This window comes from Poeciliopsis prolifica, unplaced genomic scaffold, assembly GCF_027474105.1.
Source record: "Poeciliopsis prolifica strain line A6 unplaced genomic scaffold, Auburn_PproV2 SCAFFOLD006, whole genome shotgun sequence".
Taxonomy (NCBI): Eukaryota; Metazoa; Chordata; class Actinopteri; order Cyprinodontiformes; family Poeciliidae; genus Poeciliopsis; species Poeciliopsis prolifica.
In genome coordinates this window covers 16048129-16074704 of record NW_026562381.1, presented here as the reverse complement: position 1 = coordinate 16074704, position 26576 = coordinate 16048129, and the positions used below count along the sequence as shown (strand labels likewise).

The 26576-nt window shown below is 35.6% G+C and overlaps 1 protein-coding gene across 5 annotated transcripts in view; it reads left to right on the top strand.

The window, feature by feature from the left end:
• The window catches only part of LOC129360662 (LIM domain-binding protein 2), an 89890-nt gene that overhangs the window by 39219 nt on the left and 24095 nt on the right, over nucleotides 1–26576 (top strand). For all 5 annotated transcript variants that reach the window (XM_055030992.1, XM_055030991.1, XM_055030990.1 and 2 more), the window contains exons 3-4: nucleotides 15440–15612; nucleotides 25029–25151. In XM_055030992.1, coding sequence (XP_054886967.1) covers nucleotides 15440–15612; nucleotides 25029–25151 — 296 coding nt within the window. The remainder of the gene's footprint in view (nucleotides 1–15439; nucleotides 15613–25028; nucleotides 25152–26576) is intronic.

The following is a 26576-nucleotide window of genomic DNA, read 5'->3' as shown; positions in this document are numbered from 1 at the left end:
TTTCAGCAGGACTTACCACCTGCCCACACTGCAAAAAGTAGTTTCTGATGTAATAATGATGGCGTCATTGTTGGTCAGCTGTCTCTCTTGACCTAAAGAAACTACAGAGTATCGTAAAGAGGAAGATGAGAATCAGATGTAAACACATGGGTGGGTTGAAAGCTGAAGCGACCTGGAACATCTCAGCAGGCTCTGGCTGACCATGTACTAGTAGCGCAACTAGAAATACTTTTCAATAGGTTGACATTTTCACGGTAAAAATCTATTTAAATTGCTGACATTTATTTACTGTTTGATTGTTATTCATTGAGCACAAATGAAACTTTCTTTAATTTGCATTTGATCTTTTTTGCCATCATATTTAAAAGTTTAGATCAAAGCAAACTAAACTAAGAGTTTCAATAAAATCTTTGATAAAACAGTGGCAATGAATTTATATCATATGTGACATTTTCTATTTATATCACCAACAATACTTAATATCTCCAAGGATCATTCATCCGTCAGCTCTAGAAGTATCAGCTCACATTTTCTCTATAGATGACATTTATAGATGCAGGCGTTTAATTGTTGGTATTTTCTGTCATTCATTTAAAAATGTGTGATTATGATTATGTTTTTACTTGTTTTCATAAACTCATGTTCTTATGTGTAAAGAGATTGTTAAAGGGAGACACCAGTTTTCAGTGAAACATGCTTCAGATTGATTTTTTTTTTATATCAGCAAAAGCTGGAGGAATTATTAAAAATAAAATACATTTACAAGGTTTATTTTCTTTAGAACAGTGTCTATTTTCGAAGAGCACACCAGAGTTTCCATATCTGTCTTGCCAAATTAATGATATTTCTCCAACATATTTACTACCAAACAAAATTTTAATCAGCAAACATTTTTAAAAAAGGCCTTCTGTTTTCATATTGAGGAAAATACTCCCATAGTTTAGCAAATTTCTGCAAATCTTAATCAGGTAAAACGTGTCAGAATCTCCCAGTCCAGCTCTGTTTGCAGCAGCAACTTGAAGGAGGGTGAAGAAATCATTAGCAGGATTGTTGGCTTTACAGTAGGAACTGTTACTGTTTTATGTTCAGGAATCAAACATTATGCTTCATTTCAAGAGTTTAACAAACAGAACTACTAATAATCACTTTACTGCATTTTGTAATGTGCAGTTTGCTTTATAAATATCCGTTTCATTTAACCCCAAACATTTTTTGGGTGTTTGTGATAGAAAGTTGCACTGCAGAACTTGAGGTATGATTTATTATATGGATAATAAAAAACATATTAACTGAATATGAAAATCAGCAATATTGTTTGTCAAAACTATTGTTCGAATGCTGTTTTTAATTAATAACACAACAACTCCTCAAGTCACCAACCAAATACTCACCTAGTAACACTTGCCTGCACAATTTTATGGCACAATTATGTATCATAGCTAAGATTCATTTGAATTTTTATTGGATCCTGGTAAAAGCAAAATAACAGTAAAAACTGTATTTAGAGAAAAATATCTGATGATTTTTGTGTGTTTCTGCCTTTCTGAAAGCTAAAAATGAATGCTGTTCTTTCTTGTGTGTGTATTTAAGCACCGTAGTTTCAATGAGGTCAACTTTAGACACTTAATTTCAGTCTCACAGTATCATGTGACAGATCTCACTGCTTCTTTTCTTTTTAAAATCAGGAACACCAGTTTGCTTTGTCTTTCATATTGCAGTGTCATAATGATGAGGTTTGGTGTGTGCATGTGGATAATGTGTTTCAATAAAATCTGTAGTTCTATTTTATTTTATTTTTTGTTTACCTCACAAAGTAAAATACAGCAGCTTCTAAAATGACAGAGAGAGAGATTGAATTAAAGTTTTATGATTGATGAATATTTCATGTTCTAGGCAGTGATTCCCACATTCTGGTGAGTGTTCAGTGTGTGGGCACTGATGTGCACAGGTCTTTGTGCGCATGTGTCAGTTTCTCCTAAAATTCAGGCTGCCTGGCTTAACCCACTCTAGATTATATTAAACTCTACAAAAACAATGTGGATTATTTTGTATTTCTGCCAACATTGAATCTCACACTGGGTTCGGTTCTGTATCCTGTATCCTGGCCTTATTAGAAAAAAGTTTGGACTTAATTCTCCTCCAATTACAGGATGTTCACTCTTGATAAGTGTTTCTTTAAAATAGATTAGTTTTCTTAAAAAGCAGCTTTTCATGGTTGTACCAATTAAATGTAAAGGAATATCACACAGTTCATCTGTATATATATATGACACAAAATATAGATTATGAGTGAAACAACTCTAGTTTTTATTTTTTCAAAAATTACTGGTATGCAGTAAACAAATAAATACTTTGTTTCAGTTTTGTCATATTGTTCTGTTAGTATATTCTGTCTCCTTCATGTTCCATGTGAAGTACTATGCGGCAGTGGTGTTAGTCAAATCCTTGACAGTGAGTAAACTTGAGCTGACTTTATCAGTTTGCCAATGATCTGATTCTCCCCACAGTTGACTCAGGAATGGCAGCTTCTGACGGGTATTTAGATAAAGATAAGAGTCGATGAAGACATGTGCTTTGGCCAAGCATTTTTCATCAACCATTGATTAAGCCCACAGATCAATATGTCATCTTGGTTTTAATCGTTGCATGTTCCTCCCCACTAGTCATCAACAATGGAATACACTGAGAGGGAATAATCAGTTTTTAAATTGTATTTTTTAGCTCTGTGTATTGAAGTACATCACATTATGTGAGTCTAAGCAAGCAATGGTTTTAACCAGGCAGCCAGGAAAACATGCAAACACCATGTAGAAAGACACCAGGAGGAAACTGGAATCAGGACTGTCTTCCTGCAAGGCAACATCTGCAAAACCTTTTTAGAAATATGAGAATATTAGCATACATGTATCTTTGGTTAAGGTTCTATGGTTTTTGTCTTTTGTAATTCTTCTAATTTTACATATTCTTTATGTTATGAGGTTGTGAATTTCTGTTGTTAACGGAAGACTTTTAATAACTGTAGGATTTGAAGCCTACAGTTGGGATGTTTTGTCTGGATTGTGAATCTTACCATTTGGGATTTGAATTCCCAAGTGGGAAGTTCAAAGTCTTGGGATTGGAATCAATGGAAAGTAAAATGTCTCAAAAGAGCAGTGGTAGACTATTGGGAAGACATACCAAATACTACAGAGTAGTCAATAGTTTAAATTCTGCCCTTTTCACCACAGTATGCCAGTTCTTGCTCTAACCTTAAGTCATTGTAGTTTCCTTTAAGAACATAAACACTTGCTGGCTTTAGCACTGTGACCAGAATATGCTGGTATAAGATAACCTGCAGGAAAAATACCACAGTTTTGATGTATCACAATATTTATTCAGAAATACACATAAGGTTGACAATAGTTTCACATCATATATTGCAATTACTGTAATATGTATAGCATCTGTTTGTTGTTATTTTGACGCTAATGCATAAGTTAAAGCAAAATTATAGCATAAACTTGCCATAGTAATATGTTGTATCTGATTTTTTTTTCTTCTCAAGAACAATACTACTTACACTGACTTGTTGCCATCTTGCTCTTCATGAAGTAACCATGAAGGTTAAAACAAGTGTAATAATGCTCCTAATTATTTGGTAATCTACTCAAGGAGATTAGAGGAGTGAGTCTGCTCTTGGCTGCTGAACAGACGTTCAACTTTCAACTGCAGCTTTAAAGCGTCTCTGCCAGCTGAGGCTCAGTGTGCAGCAACAGGTGGGTGCTGCACTCTATATATATATCTATATATAGATATATATATACTTTTAGTTGGATGTAATGAAAAATTATTTAAAATAACAGAACACAATAAAAGTGCCTTGCTCTGAGTCATAAACCAATCAGGTTTTTGTCTGATGAATATATGCAGATTGCAAATATTATGATCATCCCCATCGCTCCCCTTTTCTCATTTTCATCCCATTTTTCCCCTTTCTGCAGTTCAGAGAACTGCATTTGCTGCATAATCACCCACTGAGTGCTCCTGACTTTCTTGTCCCCGCATCAAACACATTCTCGCGTCTTAATTTTGCTTCATAATGTAAGTTACTACATGTTGTCTAACAAATACAAGCTAGAAACACTGGCAGGACAGCACAGTCAGGTTGTAATGGTCTGAGTTAAACACTGAATTTTAAAAACAATAAAATATTAATTTTATGTGAAATTAAACTAATATCAGGTTTGATTAATGCCAATACAAGGTTTTGTATGGTTTTTTATTTGAAAATATTGCTTTTTAGAGGAAGAGGTATCTTCTGCTCTGTAACAAATAATTTAAACAGTCTCAATGTCTTTCATTTTTTGCCTTTACTTGAGTTTCAGCCTGTTTTTGAGACTATGCAGTTCATTCACTGTGACGTTCTGGGGCTGTTTTAACAGAAGACTGCAGTATTTACTCTTTACTTTCCTCTATAGAGTGAAGTTATCAATACCAGGAACATAAACATGTTTTTTTATGTTTCTGGTATCAAACCTAAAGAACATGGCCATAAAAAGGCACATTTTCACTTGAGTTGACAAGGAGTTTGTATTTTTCTGTTTTAATTTTATAGTTCTGTATTTACAGTCCATGTTTACATCTGTGTGTACAACTACATACAGAAGATTTTACTGACCATGCTTCTTACTCGTTTATTTTTTTAATCTTATCATTGTATCCAAAAAGTCAAGATCATTTGGGGCTTTTAATGATTTATTATTGTGCTACACAACTTTGGTTTGGTAACCCTTTGAAATGGCTCCTTAACATTTGAGTCAATGCCAAGAAAATAGACTTATCTACAACTTGCTAAGGGAACTGTACTGACATTTGAGTTACTCTCTTGTGTCATCATTCCACCTTGGAGGATAAATGCTTCAGATGCATAATTAACTGGCTAAAACTATTTGGACATTTATGTAAAATCATCTGTATTTAAACATCTAAGTGGCACTGTGTACAATATGAGCCTATTGTTAACTTATTTTTGAACACCGCTCTATGTTTACATGTATTTATTTCTTTCTACACATGTGGGTGTGCATAATATATCAAGTTTTGTCTGGTGTCCGTTGGTAAATCATTACTGTACTTTTGTAGGCTGTTTGTCTGTGTTTATGGATGTGCTGTATGTATGTGAGGTTGACAGTGTGGATAATAAGATTTAGTAAATTCACAATGTATCATGTCGCACTAATGCTCTGAATCCATATGTATCTTTTTGGATACATATGGTTTCCTAAAAAAAAACAACATATGTATCCAATATGTAGAAATTTATTTTAATTGCAACCCACCTGTTAACAAGCATCTCCAACTTCTTTATTGACAAATATAATTTAATGTGCCTAAATGTCCTACGGTTATAGTGATAGATACAATTATATTTCATATACGATCTGGACTAAAAATTAGCTAATGCCCAGTATGTAATATATGTTTGTTTGCCAATTGGAATTTTCAATTTAATTAGTAGTGTGTAAATTATTTTCTGTGTTTCTGTTGTTTAGCTATTCAATAGTGAATAAATGTTGATTGATTAATAACTATAGTAAAAAAAATGTATATCCATTGTAATATTGTTAAAAAGGCAGAATTTATAAAGTGCTTTTCTCATCACTCTGACCACTCAAAGGTCTTAGTACTGGAGCCACATTTACCCAGTTTTAGTTTGTTAAAGCTTTCTGTTAATAATCATTAATAGTGCAAAATGCACTGAATGTAACATGTAGCAAGTTTAAAAACAATAAACTCATCTAAACCAAAACTCACCTAAGACAAAATAAACCTAATTTTGTCTTTCATATGTAATTTATGAAGTAAGTTAAGAAGAACGTTGATATCTTTAAAGTTGTTATGGTCTTAAAAAGTCCTGAAAAGTTACAGGAAACTAGAAATATGTGACTAGATGTTTTTTCCCCCCCTTAAAACTGCAGCTTAAAAGTCAGGCCAAAATTGCTTGCTGGTGTTTTTTTAACTGTAGTTGAAAAATCAAATGTAGTTTAGATTTTATACAATTGTTATAAATTATTGATTAAAACCATTTTTAAAAACATAGCTTCCACAACATATGCTGACAATGTCTAGGTTGAGCAAGAATTTTATGAATATTCTGAATACTACACAGTATTATGTGAATTTAAAATACACCTGGCTGTACACTGTGAATGTATGTATGTGTTTGCCAGTGTATTATGTCAGCTACAAACCCTTATGTTTTCTGATGCCCCGCTCTGGCTTTGGAGTGGAAAAAACGCTCTTGCTGTCTCGCTGAGTGACGCTGCTGGCAGGAGTCCTGGGTACCGACGGGGGGAAACAATCCCAACAAAGTGCTATGAATTAATGTGACTAATTAACACCACGTTAATTATTTGTAAATTGCATGTTTGGGTACACATTACTTGAGAGACATATGCTGCTTGTCGTGTTCGTCCAAACAAGTGCCAGCTAATCTGTATCTCTGGAGTGCCCCAATGACTGAAGACGGGCCAATCAGCACCGCGGAGAAAAATAAAAACACGAGCAGGAGAGTGAAGTCAAGAAAAGTGCAGAGGAAAAATAAAATTGGAAAGAAAGTTTGTGGGGTTTGTAGTTTGTCTTCTACATGATAGATAGCATATCTTTAAGTGAAGGATACAATATGTGCTCTGCTTCAAAAAAGTGCTCTTCCAAATCAAAGTGCAGATTCAATTTAATCCTCTGATTTATGGGTTTGCTCATGTTTGCTCTCAGTTGATAGTTTCTATTTTTAGCACAATTCCTCTTTTTATTAACGAAAAGTGATTATGATGGTTAAGGTTTTTTTAAATGGATTAAACTTTTTGTTATTGTTGTTTTTTAACAACAATACACCTGTAGGTAAAAAAGTCAGCCAAGTAATGAAAGCTAATAATTCCATGTGAGCAACAACATTTAATTAATTAAATGCATCGTTTTCATTTTTGAAGTAAAGCATACAGAAGACGTACTATACAAAAATTACATTGTTTTTGAAGCTGAGCATCGGTAGTTTTGTACAGTTATATTTTATTTAGAATCTGTTTAAATTAGCTGAAGTGTTCACTATGATACGATTACAGTTCATTTCATTTATATAGTGCCAATTGATTACTTCTAAAAGTTATTAGCAGAAGAAGCTCCTTTATTTGTCTTATCTAGGAGAGAAACACTGTTAAGCAGATAATCTTTGAGCCAGTTTCAAGTCTATGATCAAAGAGAACCGATGCAGTTAGTCTTTGGCTTTCTTTAGGAGAGACCAGTGATGGGCACTGCTAACTAGTAAACGAGTTCCCCTCACTCTTAAAAATAGAAAGGTTTTCTTCCTCACAGAGTAAAACTGTGAGGAAAGGAGAGAACCCTGATAGCTAAAAGATCTGTCACCCGTTCTACCACTAATATACCTGCAACCTGAGAGTGAAATGCTCTGTTAGGAACATCTGGAACAATCAGAGCTCTGATGGCTTGATCTTTAAGGGCTTTACATGTAATTGTTCTGGATTTAAAGAGTGTCAGTGAAGGGAAGCTACAATAGGAGAAATATGACCTCTGTTTTTAATTTTCATCAATACTGCATTTTGGATCAGCTGAAGACTTTTAACTGCTTCCTAATAGTAAATAATTACAGTAGTTCAGCCTTGAAGTTACAAATGCATGGACTAGATTTTTTTTTTTTTACCAACTGGTTCTCAGTCACCCCCAAGAGTCCATGACCAGGATTTTCAGGACATGGAAATCCTAAATGCATCAGAACAGGCAATTGGACTTCTCTTGTTGCTTGAATGCATTTTGTCTCTCATTTTCTTCAGGTCAGAAGAGACATTTTGGATAAGATTACAAAGAAGATACTCAATAGATGTTAGTATGTTGGAATTAATACCCTTGATCAACACATGCCTGTTGAATTCCCCTCTGGGGGATGTAGGGACACATCAGGACTTAAAATCAGCCCAGCTCCAGTGTTTGTCTGCAGCATAGAGGGAGCCTAAACGTGTTTGAGCCTGAGTGAAGAAGTTATCTGAGGAGAAACACGGGACTGCCGTGCTTGAAATGATCCAAGAGTTGCTAGCAAGGCTACTATTACATGCTTATCTATCACTGTGTCACCCGGAGTTACGCACACTGACTTTTATTGGAACAGTTTTGGTTGAGGAGACGCAACCAAAAACCCCTGCATGGTTTGGTGAGATGGGAGCAGGGAGCAGATCTGTGAATCACCTAAGCATCCCTTTCCCAATCTCTCCATCTCTTTCCCTTCTACCCCACAGACAGACTTCTCTCCCTCATTGACAAGTGCTTACTTTTTTTTTTTTTAGCTTTTCTCCTAGTTTCCTCTTACTGTTTCTCTTTCATCCTTTGCTCATTTTTTCAGTCCCAATCTCCACAACCCCTCCTCACCCCCCACCTCCCTCCACCCTTCTCTCACCTCCCCGTCTCCCCCCTCGTCTCCTCAGAGCTCCTCCGCATTAGCAGTCAGCTCCACTCCTTGGCGTACTTTGTTTTTCAACCGTGGTAGAGACCAAGTGAGGGAGGCTGCGAGATACAGAGAGAGCGAAAGAGCATCATTTACACAGTCATCTACGCCAAGCACACTCCCCCCTTCCCTTTCTTTCCCTCTTCCTCCTCACAGTTGCTGCTCATGATGCCAAACATTTTATGTGTTATTTAGTCATGCTTGACTTTATTGAATTTAAAAAACATGCCAGTCATGGGTCCACCCTCCCCTGTTTCTTCCCCCTGCTGCCCCTCCGCACCCAGCCACTCACATCATCCCCGTCTTAGACTCTACCATCCGGGTCTGACCACAAAATCCTCTTGAGCCAGTGTCTTAGGGGACATTTCACTTCTAAATGAAGTTTTATTCCCAGGCTAGACCCTCCCAACACCCTCACCCCAGCCTCCAACCTCCACTGCCTCCAGACCAAGCAGCCATCCTGGGGGAAAGCGAGAGAGCATAATTCTATGCAGCAGAGTGTTGACTCTAAGATGGATTATTACTGCTTGAAATCAGAGGCCATGTGCTGTTGGATAATGTGACCATCCAATTTTTTTGTTTTGCACCGGTGTTCCAATAATGAAGATTTGAAGCATGGCAACATGGAGAAGAAGAGAGACCTGTTCCACTAGATGAGCAGGAAAATCCCAAAATGTTCACATTCTCAGTGCCAAAATCAGGACTGAGACTGTTTTTGTTTTACTGATCTGGTGTAACGCAACTTATCTCAACTTATTGGAATTGATTTTGATTATTTTGTGTATTCAATTATTAGAAATGTTTCCCCTAACATACTACCAATCGGATTCTAGCAGTTTGATTAGCTGGAATGATGCCACAATTTTAAGTAAGTTACTCTAAAAACATCCAACATGCTCTAAAATTTTCTAAAAACAAACAAATAATAATAGCAAATTAAAAGTATTGAATAATTTTATAATAATTACATCTTCAGCATTTGCTTAATATCTTGATTTTGAGACATAGACTCAACCAAAACTAAAGAGCAAACACTTTTTAAATCCAGTTGTAATTTAAACGTGCTACATGCTTATTCTGCAGAATTTTATCACCGGTTGGCTCACTGCTACTTTTAGTGCAACAAAAGCATATGAAGCTAATATTAGCTGGTTAATTAGACAGGTTCAGAAAGCTAGCCTGCAGCCAGCTGGTTATCAGATATGCCATTCTTCAGCTCTGAACTGTAGTTTTAAAACAATTCTACCTGAGTAACAGTGATATTTGGCGCTCTTTTGGCTTCTGTACCATGACTGCCCATGATTTTTGTAATTAGGAATAGAGAATCTTGAAATTTTAGCAAACCTTTATTGTGTTAAATACAACTTAGGGCCCTTTGAAAACTGTTTTTTGAAATTGGGACTGCCTATTTGGATCACCACAGGCAACTGACAACAGTCAGCCAACTGTTGCCAACATTGTGAGACATAAATAAATAAAAAAGGAATTCCCCAAAATGTGAATTGGCTGGCCTAAACATTTTATGGATCGGAGAAAACTGCAGTCGGTGGAACAATAGTTATCTCCCTCCACTCCCCCACTATACAGACTGGTCACCCTGCAGATAATCATTTTAAACTACAGATTGTGTACATGTTTAAAACATTCACTTGAAAAAATGCAAAAAATAAAATAAATTAACAAATGTTCGGAAAAGTTATGATTTCACAAAAATATTCATTTGTGTAATTTTTACAGTTGAAAGTGTTTTTGATGAGAGTCCAATTAACGTGCAGGAAGGACCTGAGGTCCCTCTTGAGCTGTGTGGAGCAAAGAGCATTGCATCCATTAGCATTTCTTGGATAATTGTTGTCCTTCCTTCTGCACATTCGACTACCATGCAAAGAACTGTTTCAATCTAAGGAATATTTCAAACTGCAGAAGTTCTCTGATGGGAACTCTTGTTTGAGAATGTTTAATCGCATTTTGTTTTATCCTGTTTGATTATAAATAACGCATTTCCCATGTTTACATTGCAATTATACCAGGAACCTCAGACATCTGCTATGTATAAATTGTTTTCTTTATTGCTGCTTATGGATGTATAGAAATCAATTTAGGGTAGAATATAATTCACCATTTCTCTTATTTAAGCATCAATGTACAGCCTGGGTTTCATAACATTGTTGCCCTTTTAGTGTGCAAATATATTATATCCAACTTGAAATTTAAATCAAATTTAAGACATGTCTGCTGGGATTTGCATATGTGGGGGCAATAATAGTTTGCAGGCAGAAGAGAAAAGTATCAGCTCAGGATGGAGCAGATACCGCTTCTGATTCCCTGTGCATTTGATAAGTAGCTGCCCTTAAGCAAGTCAATTTGCTGAAGTGAAACTGCCCGGTGATGTTTGGATGAAGCAGGTGTTTGCAGAGCTGCTCTCAGGCGTGTGTGTGTACCACAGTGTGTAGCTTATAGCTATAGAGAAATAAGAGCAACAGAAGTAGGCTCTTTAAGAATATGCTGCCAAGATGTTATTCTTGGTTCTGGACATCTGCTCAACAAGTAACTGAAACTGCAACATTGAGGTCTGCAGTCACAAGTGGAGGCTGCGGGTTTTCTTCCAAGGGAAAGCTGTTCGATGCAGATGCTCTCTGGGGGTGGTGCGCAGATGACTAATCTTCATATTTAGTTGTGCAACAAAAACAATCTTGTTTTAGATTCTGAATAAATGGTCTTGTCTTCTAGTTTTAGCTGTTTTCTTACTTTACTAACAAATACCTTAATTCGTAAAATGTCTTAATTGGTTAATTGGAGATCATTAAATTACCATCAGCCTCAATGTATCTCTACAGTTACAGTGATCAGGTATGGCAGAGTACTACTTTGTCACTGTCTGCTAAGATTAAAACATCTTACTTTTTTTAAATTGAGGATGTAGAACTAAGATTTAAAGTAAATATTTATTTAATTTCTGTTTTGGTGTTCATCAAGTCTTGCATGATTTTGCTTTTTAAAAATACACATGCCTTACTTTGCCTAAACGTACACTTCACGGCCTCTTTTTTGTTCATTTTGGCAGAGAGAGAACATGTGACCTCATTTAAGGTTCTTTGTGAGGAGATAAAGAGGAATTTTTGATTATGTTGTCAAGGTAGAGGGACGGTGAGACACTGCTTTTAAACCCCTCTACTTATTCAGATGTAAGTTTTTTTATTCTTTTCACAAAATAACTTATTCACAAAAAACTATCCAAATATATCCTTGATTAAAAAGTAAAATTTGAAAGACTTGTAGAATACACCCACATTTTCAGAAGTTGGTTTCTGGCAGGACTTTACAACACATCCATAGAGTGGTGTAGCATGAATACTGTATCATCTGTGCTTCTCCTTGAAGCCATAGCTAGCTCAGGAAAGATAGAACCAGACAAAGCCTGAGGACTATAAACCACTGAATACAGTCTCTCCCTCCCTGACTCCTCCTCTGGTTTTCATCATGCAGCCTGCTCATTGTCTCTTCAGGCTTCTGCAGAAAGTTTGCACTGCAGAAGCTGTCTGTCTCAATAAGTCAGTTTAACACTGCACTAAGTCGTGAAATCTTATTGTCCTAAAAAAAACCTGTTGGGAGGCTGCGGGAGATCTTTTTTTCATTTTTTTATGCAGTCTTACATACTTGAAGATTATGTGAAACCTGGACTATACATGTCATTCAGATAGCCTGTTCTGGGAGAGTGATATACTGAAACATTTACTGTTTAAGGACAAATCTTTAAATATCAAGGGTTGTGAATTATTTGGACTTTCACTTATAGATGGGAAGATTTATTTATAACACAGAGAAAATAAGACATCCAAAAACTTTTCTGTCTTTTTGGCAAGGGAGATTGAATTCTAACAATGTATCTGTTAGGGTTAACACCTGTTAAACATACATTAACAAAGACAGAAAAGACAAAAGAGTTAGATTCTTTTTCATTCGCGAGGAGAACGGACAGAGATGTGCTTCAGTTACAATCTCCTACCGATCTGAAGCACATTTTGTCTGCTCCTCTATTTTATTGTTTCTAGGATCCCTAATCACAAGGACGCTGTAGCTCTAAAGGGAGGGGGCAAACAGCTACAGCGTCAAATGTTATTCACTAACTAACACACAATCATTCTGTACTAGATAATGTCCTTCCAGGCACAAAGATTAATAAAATATGTAGTGATCTTAGCAATGATGGTTTTATTGGAGGCCAGCAACTCAACCGAAGCAGAGCTCTTCACCAAGAGGTAAACCTGCAGGAAGATTTTGTTTCTGCTCTCTGTCAGTGAGGCCTTCTGAGAAAGGAATCAGAGTAAATCAACAATACAAGAAACATTCTTAATTCTATAATGAGATTAACTTTAAGGAAAGCATCAATTAAAGATACATTATAAAGATCAATGAGAATAACAAATAATTGATTAATAATATCACAATTTCTCCAACAGTATCAATTTGCAAACGTCAATAAAAATCAATATCACAAAAGAATGCTTGGATGCTAACTTTGGTTTGCTGGAATATTTTAAGTGGAATGCATTTATTGCTTTGCATGCAAATATATGTGACTAGTTGGATGGACTATTACTGCCAGTATTGATTTTAGTGGCAGAAATGCTGAAGCTTATATCAATAACAGCGGCAATATCCATATAGTGTCTTCTGAATTGACTGCTCATATTTCTGTCCAACCTCAATTAGAAGGTCAGTTTTTTCATGATTATATATTTAAATTTACAATCATTTTGAAGTTTCATCAAGACTCACCTTTTCATGTTCTAATTAAAAGCAGCTGCTCCAATGATTGTCAGTGACATGCATTTAATGGTGTCATACAGTAAACACAAAATATTGTTTAAGTCATTGGAATACCTGGTCTGCTCCTGTCTTCTTCAAGCTTTTTATGGATTCCTCATATTTATAATTTAATCTGAAACCATTACAAAATAACGGGATTTTCTTTGATAACCACAAAGAAAATCACTTTGTGGTTTTCTTCGTGAAGTTAACCTTCTTCGCAAAAAACGAAGATGAACTTCTTCGTTTTTGCTGTTAGCAGCTTTTTATTTTGTACTTATTTTAAGTTTTTTTTTTTTTAAGTTAAAATATAGTTTGTTCTATAACATTGAATACATTAGAATATTTATTCCAGTAACTCACTTCTCTAAGTGAAACACATTATATAATATAACTGCACACAGTCTGTTTTCAGCCTTTATTTATCTTAATTATGATTATTTTCTCTATAAAGTGAATGAAAACACAACATTTAAAATGATAATACATTATACCAATAAAAAACATTTTTAATACACAAAAAACATTTTTAAACCACCTGACAAACAAACCTTATCAAAACACACATTCAAATGTATGAATGTGTTTTATGTTTTTATGTATCATATTTATTAAATCTTATTTTTGTGATATATGTTGTAACTTAAAATAATATTTATTTGCAACAATGCACGTGCTCACTGTTTGTTTTTGGATAGAATCTGAAAAAAATTCACAAATTCTAGTTACATTCCTCCTGAAAGTAAAAAATAAAACAGACAGATAGCGCTCTTATTACAGTTGGTGTGCTGAGCCAGGAGGCAATTAGTCTTCCCTAAAATATCTCCAAGAAGCAGGAAATAGCATGATTCTGTCCAAAGTTCAAACCAGCCTCTCTGAAGTTGTGTAATGATCTCCCTTTATCTCATTTGTTTAACCTGATAACACACAGGTGTTGTGCAAAAATAATAGGTTGATTTTGAGCTCCAGTCCTGGCACGCATCCAGGCCAGCTACCTCCTGCTGTTTCCAGTTTTTAATGCAGAGTCCAAACTAATTGTCTCTCTGCTGCAGCTAAGAACTTCAAAACAAGCTGAAGAGCTGCTTAAAGGAATCACTAGATGATTCCTTTAAGGTTCAGAAAGCAAAGCAGTTTAAGTAACAAAGAGAGGGCTTTCTATTGACAAATACATTCAACAGGACACAAACCCAATACCGTTTACTTGTATGGGCATTCAAGATGTACCTGTAAGATTATTACAAGTAAATATAATTTTGGTATGAATGAAATAAATAAATTTTACATCACCGAATTACCACTCTGTTCCATAAACCTAAGTATGCGTCCAAATCTACAATGATGTGGGTTGAAATCAGTACATTTTCATGTGTTTGAATGACCCAGTCAAAGTCTAGGTTTAAATCTAGTCGACAGTCTTTGACGCTTGTGTGAAGAAAGAATAGAGGATTTCAGCCAGGCTAACATAGCTTAAGTTATTTCACAAAGAAAATGGAGAAAACTTTCAGTGTGTGGATGTGCAAAGTTATTAGATACATACCCCCAAAAGATATACTGCTATAATTATAGGTTCTACTGAGTTTTGACTCAGGAAGGGTTCAATGCATTTATGAACCACAACTTTTGGTTTTATCATAAAGTTTTAACACATGTATATATTTTCTTTTCACTTTAAAGCTAAGCACTACTTTATATTGCTTTGTTACATAAAATTACAATAAGATGCATTTGGGTTAGTGGCTGTAACATGCAATAAAAAACAAAAGTTGAAGTGGTTATTAATGTTTCCAAAAGACTGTGGCAACCTTTAACTAATAGACAAATAAATTCCTAGGCAGCTGCGGCAAAATCTCCCTGTTGGAATATAACTGGTTAAATGAACAACACATCACATGCAGAAGGGTCCTTAAGCAAGATATTAAGCTACTTTTATAAACCTTATAATCCTGTCAGTTGAGAAAAAAACGACCTGCAAGTTTAGAGAGTAAAAATAAAGTAAATATACATTGAAATGGAGAATTTTGTTGGTGTGCAACAGCACCTTTTGTTTGTCCATAAGCTGATCCTATCTTTTACACATCATTTCATGTTTGGGCTCCTTCAGTATTCAGCATATCTGTCATGTCTGTCTGTCCTTCCCTGCAGCAATCGGCCGGACGTTGATACCCCGTTATTTCAGCACAGTGTTTGAGGGCGGCGTCACCGAGCTCCATTACATCCTGAAACACTCCAAGGAGTCCTTCCACAACTCCTGCATCACCCTGGACTGTGATCAGTGCACCATGGTCACCCAGCATGGGAAGCCAATGTTTACAAAGGTAACATCTGACCCTTGAGCTTCTCTCTCCATAAATAATTGATTGTGTGCTATGATAATGGCCAGACAAGGTGTTAAAGTGCTTAAAGATCAAACCCATTTAAACCCTTTGATTCCCTTTCTTCCTCTTTCTTTCATGCTGTCTCTGCTGTTTGAAGTAAAACTTGATGGTTTCACTGTCAAACACAGGAAGGTGCTTGTGTCTTTATCAAAGAGTAATAAAAAAACGCTTTCCTCTACTTTTAAATGCCTATTCTTGACCAAAGCAGCGCCAAATTGAGCTTTTTATGTCAGTTTATCAGTGAATTTTATGATTATTCTCTCTTTATGATGAAATAAAATGTTTTATACATATCAAATATAAATATGAGTAAAAATATAAAAACAATCATTGTATATTGTATATATATATATAATATATATATATATATATATATATATATATATATATATATATATATATATATATATATATATATATATATATATATATATATATATATATATATATATATATATATATTCATTTTATTTTTATTTTTTTAAACCATGCGAAGCATTGTTTTTAGCCCAATATTTGTTCCAAGCAGTGTGGTTATTTTTACTTTTTTGTCTTCTATTAGAAATTTGGCCATTCTGCCCTCTGGCATTTACAGTGGTAAAGCCACAGACTGATTCTCAAGCCTACAGGTACTCCAAAGGCAAAGCTATCAGGACCGGAGTAAGATGCCTGCGGAGTGTGGTTTAGATTGTATTGTAACTGACACACAGATGGAACCAAGCAAAAGGAGAGGAAACACTAATTGCACAGGTAAAATGATCCAAAGCAGACACAAAGGTCCTCTGAAAGCAATAATGCTGTGCTCACCGGCTTTTGTCTTTGGGGACAGAATTCCCCTGTGAGGTGGAGTGAATATCTGCTCCTCCACGGTCTGATCCAGATGGCTCGCTGACTCTCAGTGTTCTTCTGCTGACTGTCTAAATGAATCTGAGGCCAGATACCTTGTCAGTGCCAAGCAGCTGAGCTAAAGGGATTCTATGTTCCCTCTACCATGAATCCTGAGCTGAAGCGCCAGACCAGATTGTTCTGACATTAAATGGCTATACACCCCTCTTGTTTTCAGAACTTGACAGTGCGCACTAACTCACAGGTGTGTGTGTGTGTGTGTGTGTGTGTGCGTGCGTGCGTGCGTGTGTGTGTGGGGGGGGGGGTGTGTGTGTATGTGTGTGTGAGTCAGATAATTAACTTTTTAGTTGACCTCTCAAAGGCTGTGAGACTATGAAGTGAATAAAAAAAACCTTGAGAGTTGAGTTTTAACTTTTTTGGGAATAAAACATTGGAAGGTGGTTGTTAGTTTTGATCTCCAATTAGCTTAATTTGATTTTTATGTATTTTTTAATGCTTGACAGGTATTATACCCTTTCTTGTATTAAAATGATACTGCATTGTGATTTATAAAATTAAATAATATTCATAGACTTTGGACATTATGGCCCAGATGGTCATTAGTCTTTAAAAGTTACTCAGATAACTTAAGTTAAATTCTAGTTAACAAAATAATTTTTGTGATTTAATTTGTTATATGTGACAAAGAAATTATAAAACAATACCTGTGATTAAGGGTTAAAACATAATAAGGTAATTAATAATGTATCATGCAATGACAGCTAAATTGGCAATAACTGCCTCAAAAAGCATAGCATTAGCATTTTCATCGTGGCTAAGCTAGGTAAAACTAGATTTTGCTCAAAGAAAGATCCTCAACTACATGTCTTCTGACAGTTTCTAACCTATAACTGAGTTTATATATTTGTGTAATTTAACACATATAATTACATCAACTTTACTGACCTCTGATCCCATACTTAAAATCCTAGAAGCATTTATGTAGGATTTGTTGAAATATTATTTCATTTATTGAATTTTAACATTATTATGCTTTATTATCATTAAAATATTAATTTTAGTCATTATGTGTTTGTGGCAAGATAAGAAACAATGTCACAACATGTTGAGTTATCCTGAAGGAGATGAATCAGAACCTTCAAAATGTTGATATTGCCTTAGAAATCAGATACTTATAAATACTTTCGTTTTTTTCTCAAGTTCAAGTTACTTTATAACAACATTAACCGCAATAACTGCAGCAACAAGGTGGAGCTTTAACCGTGGCTTGCATCTACCTATACCTATCATTCCTAACATCTGCTTAATCATCACCATAACTAACTTCAATTTAATAGAAAATGTATTTTAACTCTAGCATTGAGCATTATTCTTCATTCAATCATGCTCTTATTTTGAATGTGGCAGGTATTTACATGAATAAATGGTTAGCTTCACTAAAGAGGAGAAAAACGGGCAAATTTTGTAGGCAAGGGTGGAGTTTTGGCATATGTGTAAACAAGTTTATACTTTAGTATAAGTGGAACGAGGGGAGCTCTTTTGTTATCATGTTAATAAATAAGAATGGAATGTGTCAAGTAATAGAAAAAGGAAATTTCTTTTCATGTTGTTGCTGTTTGAGTTTTCTCTCCTTTTTGTAAACAAGGCTTCTTGAAAGCAGCGGACCAAAAAAAGCTATAATATATTACAAGTGTCAGATATTAACCATACAAAATGGGAGCAGAGCAGGCTAGGCCCGGTCAACAAAAAGCTAAATTTGATGCTTGCAGCCCTGCTCTCTTTTCATCTTCACCTAAATTGGATGAGAAGAATTAATTCATTAGAAAAAAAAAATTCCAATAACTGAGCGTGTTCTGTCTGAGCTCCCAGCAGCAGCGGCAGCAGCGAGCCTGCAGCTCTGGAGGCCCGAATCTCAATCAGCTCTGCCTCGCCTCGCTTTCCCTCAAACACCACCACCACAGCACATCACCCCCGCCGCCGCTTTGCTCATCCCCCTCCCCGCCTTGCCGGCTCGCTCATTCTTCCCTCGCTCTCTACTCCAACGCTCTCTCTCTCATCCCCTCCCTCTTCCTCTCTCCCTCCCCAACCCCGCTCCCTCGAGACGCACAGACACACACACATACCACACAGACACACACACCCGCATCCTTCATCCCTGGAGAAATCATCCCCAGCTCCCAACTCGTGCGCTTGCTCTGCCTCTGCCTACTTCTCTCTCTCTCTCTCTCTCTGCCTGTATCTGTCTCTTTCTGCTCCTCCGTCCGTCTTTCATAAAGTCTAATTCTTTGCATATATTTTAAAAAATATTGTGGTATATTAAAAGTTGAGTTGGATTTATGTTGCTTTTCTTAAATGTTTTCAATGAGTTCTAAAAGCACAGCTAGCATCAATTTAATTGGTTAGTCTGGGAATCCTGTAATGATCTCAGACAGAAACAAAAAACTTCACATATGGGTGCATTTTAACCCTTTCACCATGAACATAAAATCAAAACAGCAAGAAACAACAAATGCATTGCAGTGGATATCTTCTTATACTGGTAACATACTGGCCAATAGTTGGTGTTCCTTGTAAATCTGCAGTAGTAGTATTTCAGAGTGCATTTGCTGTTCAATTCGAATTTTACACATCTATTTGCATCTTTTTCTGTAGAACGCAACTTTGAATTATGGGTGGAAATACTACTTAGTCGGTGATATGTTTTGTTGAGCATATCTACAATATAAAGCTGAATTAGTTTGGTGCAATGTTACTTCACATCCTACCTTGTGTTGTTTCTGAAGCAGCCAATCCAGCAAAACTGTCCTTTTTTATATTACTGAATGGTTTCCACTGTGCATAATGACTGAAGGTATATCTTCAGTCATTGGATAATGGAACTATTAATTATCCCCATTTTGAGTCCCCATTTTAAGATGGGGACTCAAGTATTTGCAGATTTTAGTTATTCACAGATGGTTGTAGTCAATATATTTTAGTAGTTTCCAAAAATGTGGAAGCCATTTTTGGTAACTACTAAAATGTCTTCCACAGTTACCAAATGTGGATCCATCGGAGAACCTGTGGGATGTAGTGACAGTGAAGATTAATTCTATGCTGCCATGTCAATATCTTTAATGAATGTTTTTGAGACTTTGTCAGAATAAGGCCATGAATAATTAAGAGCGAACTAAAGCTCAGAAGGGAGTTCATACTAGAACGAGTCAGGGTAACAAATAAAGTGACCAGTAAAAAGTGTTTACAGGTCAACACAAGACAGGTTGAAAATCTGTCTTGTGTTGAAGTAAGAATTGAAGATTAAAATGAATTCAGTTTGCTAAGCTAAAACTCTAACACTGAAGTCAAGCATGCTAACAAATTTCTTAACTTCTTAAGAAATTTGTTAGCATTAATTTCTTAATTTCATTGGTTAAATTCTAACTGCTAGTTTAATTAATGTTATGCCTCTAGACAAATCTTCTGTAGTTACAATGAAAGATAAACCTTAGGATTTGTTTCAAGTGGGCAGAAAATACTGATAGACCCCGTTATTAATCATCATTGGCTACAGTTTGTAATAAGAGATGCGTTGTAAATTGTTATTATCTGCAACAATGCTGTTGAAAATGTACAGCATTCCAGAATCACCTAATTTAATTTTACTGGTGGAAATATAAATGCAAGCTAGATGTAAAGACTTTCTTGTTCAGCACTCCATGTTCTTGAGTTTTTTTCTCTCCCTGAATTGATGTCACTCCTGCTACGGCGGAGTGTTATAATCTAACGAATGGGTGGAGATACAGGGGTTCTCTGAGTGGGCGAGCTCTCTGGGTGCAGGTGGAAAATGTGTGTGTGCGACTCACAAGGCTGAGAGGTGTTGACAAGGTGACACGGGGTGCCAATTTGAGCAAAAGCTCCCAACCTCTCAGCCACCTTCCAGTATCCCAACACCTCTATTCAGTACCCAGCAGGCCTTGCTTTCCCTGACCGGAGTGTGTTAGCTCTGAGGCCTTGGTCCTTGTTACTGGTGCCCAGCTGGGGTTTCTGCATGCTGGGAGGCAAGCAAAGAGGAAAAGGCAACTTTATGACACAATGGTTTCAGTTCAAGTGTATCTAATTCAGTAGGGATGTTTTACCAATGGCTAAAAATGAAAAGAGATTTTTACCAAACTGTTTTTGTTCTGTTCATTACCATTGAATACATTCAAGTATGTACCTCTTTGGTAATTTGATAAGTTATGTATAAATATTAATTAACTGGGCTTTGATTATGCAAACGGATACATTAATTAACTTAAAGCAGGACAAATTATACATTTAGAGATGCAATCATCAAGTGATCTATAATTTGAAGGAAAACTAAGAATGATGGGCATGATTACTTTTAATGCTTTAAATAAATAAAATAGTTTGTCTTGACTGATCAAAGCCGATCAAGACAAAATTGCATCATTTCTCGTTTTAATATAAGCTTGGAGTTTGAAACTTGATTCATTCAAATGTGAATTATTCAATTATCAGTTAAAAAATTTGCCTGAATTAATGTTAAAAAAACAAACAAAAAAACCCCACAGATTTTATTATTCAGAATTTATGCAACAGACAAGCTGTTCATTTGTATTTTAACTTCATGACTCAGAGCAGCCTTCACAGTCTTTGGCAGACCTAGAAAAGATGTTAGATTATATATTTATATATATATATATATATATATATATATATATATATATATATATATATATATATATATATATATATATATATATATATATATATATATATATATATATCACTATGGAGATTTGGTGAACCCCTGGATCCCCTCTGTTACATTTCTCTGGCAATAAATTTTGAGGACTTTTTTTAGTCCACGCACCTGTCTGTGTGTACTACGATACATTTACTTCCTCGTCCAACTTTGTGACAGGTTTAGCCGTTTCAGACTATCTCCAAGGAATTTTTGGTAAATAGATATTTCTTATTATTTATTATACATTTTATGATTTACTGTTACTCATCTTGAAGATTGGGGGTGTGTGTCAAGTCATAAACGTTTCACAGACTTTCAGTGCCTTATTCTTCAAGGACATTATGAGGGGTGATTTTCACATTCAGAAATTAATTCAATTTACATTTACATTTCCTTAGAATTAATAAACAATGAATTTATTAGATGTTTAATTTGGATGCGGCACAAAACAGTAGTTAATCTCTCTGATAAAACAGTTTTAAAACTGCAGAATCAAGATCAATTTCTACTTTTTTTGTACTTATTGTATTTTTGCACAGTGCAATACAGGCTTGGTTTAGCTACTGGTATCAACATTTTTAAACTGAGTTTTTATGGTTTAAAGTCATTACAATGAGGCATCGGGAGATGCTCCAGGACCAGAGTGTCTGCATCTAATCCCTGTTGCTGTGCACTGCCTTCCAGCTGCCTGAAAAATGACTGCTGCACTTTTCTGTTGAAAAGTTCAAAGTTATTTATTAGAAATTCTTTATAGTTATATCGTTGCGAAAAATCCCACCTGAACAAGCCCCTTAAAACACTTATTATGGTAACACTTTTGGCTGTTTGCACAGAACAAGTGACATGAATGTTTATGATTTATGTCTGTCAAGCAACCTGGCTGATTAAATAGGAACTAGTTAATCAGTTCCTAATTTAAAGCTTTAGTTTGTTTTGATGACCAGTAAGACAAACAAATAAATATACATTTTCTACAAAAGCAAATAGCAGTAGTTGCAATAATCTTTTATTTCCTGTGTTTAATAAAAACAATTACTCATGTTATTTATTTTGGTTTAAATATTTGTGTGTTAATACCATCATGCTGACAGAATCTGCCCTTCCTCCTATATTAACCACTTAGTTACTCTAACTTAGAATATTTAGTCAACAAATTTGTCAGAAGTTGTGATAAATGTTCATAATACTCAATTTAATGACTCTCATCTGCTCCGTTAATTGATTGTCAGGTTGAGGCGCAGTACTGAATAGTGTCTCCGCAGCGGGACACTGTTATTCTTTCTTGCTCTTTTGAGCCAGAGATCTCAGCCCCGTTGTGTGCAAGATTTATGACCCTGCTCTTAAATCAATGGGAACTTTGCGAGGGGCTGTAGCATTTAATGGAACACTTTTTAATTCATCTGGATTTTCTTTCTTTTAGTTTTTCATAAGGGAAAGCTGTTTAGCTAAAACATAATAGGCTAGAGCTTTGTTGAGAAAATATGAGGTTTAACCAACTGACTTTTGCTGTTGGGAAATAACTAGCTTGTGTGATTGAATCTTCCTCATGGAAAATATGAAGCCTTGGCTGCAATTTTGTCTCTGCACCAGCACCACAAAGACAAATTCTTGTGCATATATTGGGCTTGGCAATTAAAGTGCAGTATTTTTCTCTGGTTCTGATTTAAGCCATTTATGATTTCATCTATGGGTTGCATAGAAGCAGAAGGACTGCAGAGAGATATAGAAGCAATATTAGAAGGCAGTACTAAGGACACAGTAGGCACTATGGAAGAAGGAATCAATAGTGCATTGTTGTTTCACTGTAGGCAATAGACCTGGAAAGCACCATAAGACACTGATTCACTGGTAAATACATTTCAAGTTATTTCACTGCTCCTGGGTAAATGTCATGCAGAGAAACGACCTAACTTTCAGAAATGATGTCAAGAATTAATAGTTTTTTTTTTCTTTCATACTTGCCTTAATATTTATTTTTAAATATGCTGCTGGGGGTTAGAAAAATAATCCACTATATAATTAAAAGGATGCAATGCAATAAAAAAAAAAAAAAAAAAGAAAAAAATCAGCCAAAGTTGAGTTTATTCTGATTCTAATTTTAATAAAGTGGACTGTTAACAGTATTTCAACTTTAAATTGAAATTTAAATCATTGCCTTTATACTTTTTTGTAATAGAAAATATCAGGGAGTGTTTCGTAGCAGGTTGAAGAGTTAAGATAATCCTTCAAATTATGGATTATCTTAACTCTGTTTTCACTTAGGCAATTATTTATTAAATTAATTTACTAACCAAAAGGAGAGGAAATATAAGTAACTAAATTATATCAAAATATAACAAGAGAGTTAATTTAAAATCCTCCAGCTCTGGTAAATATATCAAACTAAACACTGAAGTGTCACTCATTTAAAAGATTTACTTTCCAAGCTACAAAACCACATTAAACAAGACATCAAATAATTAATCCCAAGTTTCTCATGACATATTGTCCTTTTTAATGTTACTATTAAGTGCAGCAAGTCTGACTTTAACAAGAGAGACAGAACTATAACAGAGCAGATAACCCAACTTGTGAAAAAATTACATTACAGTTAAGGACAATTTTAAAATGGTATTTAGAAAAGAAGACATGCAAATTTATATGACAATGGAAATTACACTGAGTATGTTGTTGAGCATGTTGATGGTTTGCTGTACCTTTTATTCAGATCATAGCAATGCTATAGATCAACAGTCATATAAACGTTTTATTTCTTATTGGCTATGATTATTTCTGTTGACCATGTGTTTTGTTATTGCTACATGTTTGTTATTGCTAAAAGTTTCTGTCTGTATAAACATTTTGCTGTTGAACAAAACTTTTTTTTTCTTACTTTTACTCTCTAATGGTTGTATATATCAGCAAACAGGGTTTTTTGATAAAAGTGGGAACATTTCACGGTATCTAATTTTCTATTTGAAACAGCAGAGAGTCTGTTTTCCATGCAGTGAGATTCTGTTTCTTCTTCTTTTTTGTATGACTGAGTGTGTTGGCACGTGAGTTACAGAGGTAGTTGGCTGGGAACAGGGGATGGGGTAGAGGGGGGGTGGTGAGGGTGGTGGTGGTGTGAAGGGTTGGTGGGTGTATTTGTGTGTTGGGGTGGGGGGGTTCAGTATGGCCGCTAGCCTCTTTCTTGTTGATCCTCAGGAGACCATCTGCGCTGGGGGCATTGATTAGAGTGTGTCTGGTGGGATTACATCTTTGCTGTTGCCATGCCAACTAATCAGCTGATTCACCCCCCACCCCCACCCCATTCTCTGTCTGTCTCTCCATTTCTCTCTTTCTCTCCTGCCTCTTGCCTGGTTGTCACAGCAACGAAATACAGGGAAGCGCAAGAGCCCCGACAAGAGCTGGATTCAGCTAAAGGGCCGAAATAATGTTTTTTCCCCTCTCAGTTTCCCCTTCTCTGGCTCTCTCCGTCTCCTCCTAATTGGCAACTCTCTCTGACCTGGAGTTCTTTTGTCTCTGGTGTAAACACACCCCTCTGCAGATTACATTTTATTTTTGCATTTTAGGGGCCCACGGACAAAGTAAATATTGGGATCATAGTCGCTCAAAAAGTCCTTTAGCAAATTCCAGAATTCAGACAAAACAATTCCAGCATTTTTAGAGAAATTGTATTTGAACAATAAACTGACTTTTTTTTGGTTTCTGTGTTACTATGATTTGACACCAGTCAGTTAAAGAAACATAAGAATGAGGAAAAATGTCAGCTAACAGTAAATATGGAATCTTTCTCCAGGTTTGCACAGAGGGTCGGTTGATACTGGAGTTTGCCTTCGATGATCTGATGAGGATCAAGACGTGGCACTTTACCATCCGGCAGTACCGGGAGCTCATCCCGCGCAGCATCCTGGCCATGCACGTAAGTCTGACACAGCGAACACCCAACAGACAACACAGACACTAGTGTGAAAGACCTTTCCCAAACTTAAATGTTTCAAATCATCAAGCAAATGATACTATCAGAGAAAGCTAAATTAGTAAAAGGCAGTTTAAAAATTGGGACCTATTTTTGAAAAAGTGCACTAGCACTTTGGGGAGAAAGTACTAATTTCCCCCATAAATCTAATACTGTAACTGACTGTATTAGATTTACAGCAACTATTGACTGACTGTATTAGATTTACAGTCAGTTACAGTATTATTACAGTATTAAAAGTAATGCAAACAACTTTGGCATCAACAACTTTCTTCAAGAGTTTCTGCTCACTGGCAATTTCTTACATTTCTGTGGATGAATTTTGTCCCACTGGTTCTTACAGAACAATTTTAATACAGCCACTTCAAGGAGTTTTATGCATGAATAGCCTGTTGAAGTTAGTGACACAGTGTCTCACTTGGATTTAAGTTTAGGCTTTAAACAGGTCTCTCCAAAATTATGATTTTGTTCTTTTGAGTCATTCAATCTGAACATGGTATAAAGCTGCTCCAATAAATTAGCCTCAGTTTCATAAATTTTTGGGAGATCAGTAACACAGAGCTTATACACAGATCTTCCTCGACTTCAGCAAAGGTTTGCTCTGCTGTGAGAGAGGACTGACTGATATACATGGACACCAGATCACATCCGAGTAACAATAGTTACCACAGTGTTGCCAACTTAGTTGTTTTGTTGTCATATTTGGAGATGATTTATGACAAAAAAAAATCTGAATTGACACTTCAGACCAGAAAACTATGATTGGTAAACCCTTGGATCATTGTTCGAGCTAAGTGTAACAAACTCATAACACTCTTTTTTAAGATGGTCTGGTAGAGATTTTTATTAATCATAGCAAATCTTTCAGCTCCTGGAAAAGCAAAGTGGCCCCAGATCATCACAATCATGCTTGGCATGTTTTACACCCTGTTTTATGTGATCATCTTTAATGCTGTTAATTTCACACCAGATGCAAGGGGACACACACCTTTTAAAACTGTATTTTTAAATTGTATACAAAGGCATCTTAATAAGCTGTGATTATTAAGATGCCTTTGTGAAAAATGTCTACATCATGTTGTCAAACAAGTTCATTCTAAAAGATTTTCTGATTGTTCAAATCTGGCAGTATTCAGCAGATACGTAGTGAAATTGACTGAAAAAAAATGTAGCTAGTCCCACTTAATTCATCATTTAGAGAGAGGTTGAACAGGCTGGTTTGGAAAACAGTTTTTCTTAATTAAGTCACTCAATGAAAACTCAGTTTTGTATTTACTTTGGTTGTCTCTGTTTGATATTTAACTTTGTTCTCCACAGCACTGCATGTCCGCTTTGGTTGACTTTTTGACTAGTAGAGATTGTCGGTGC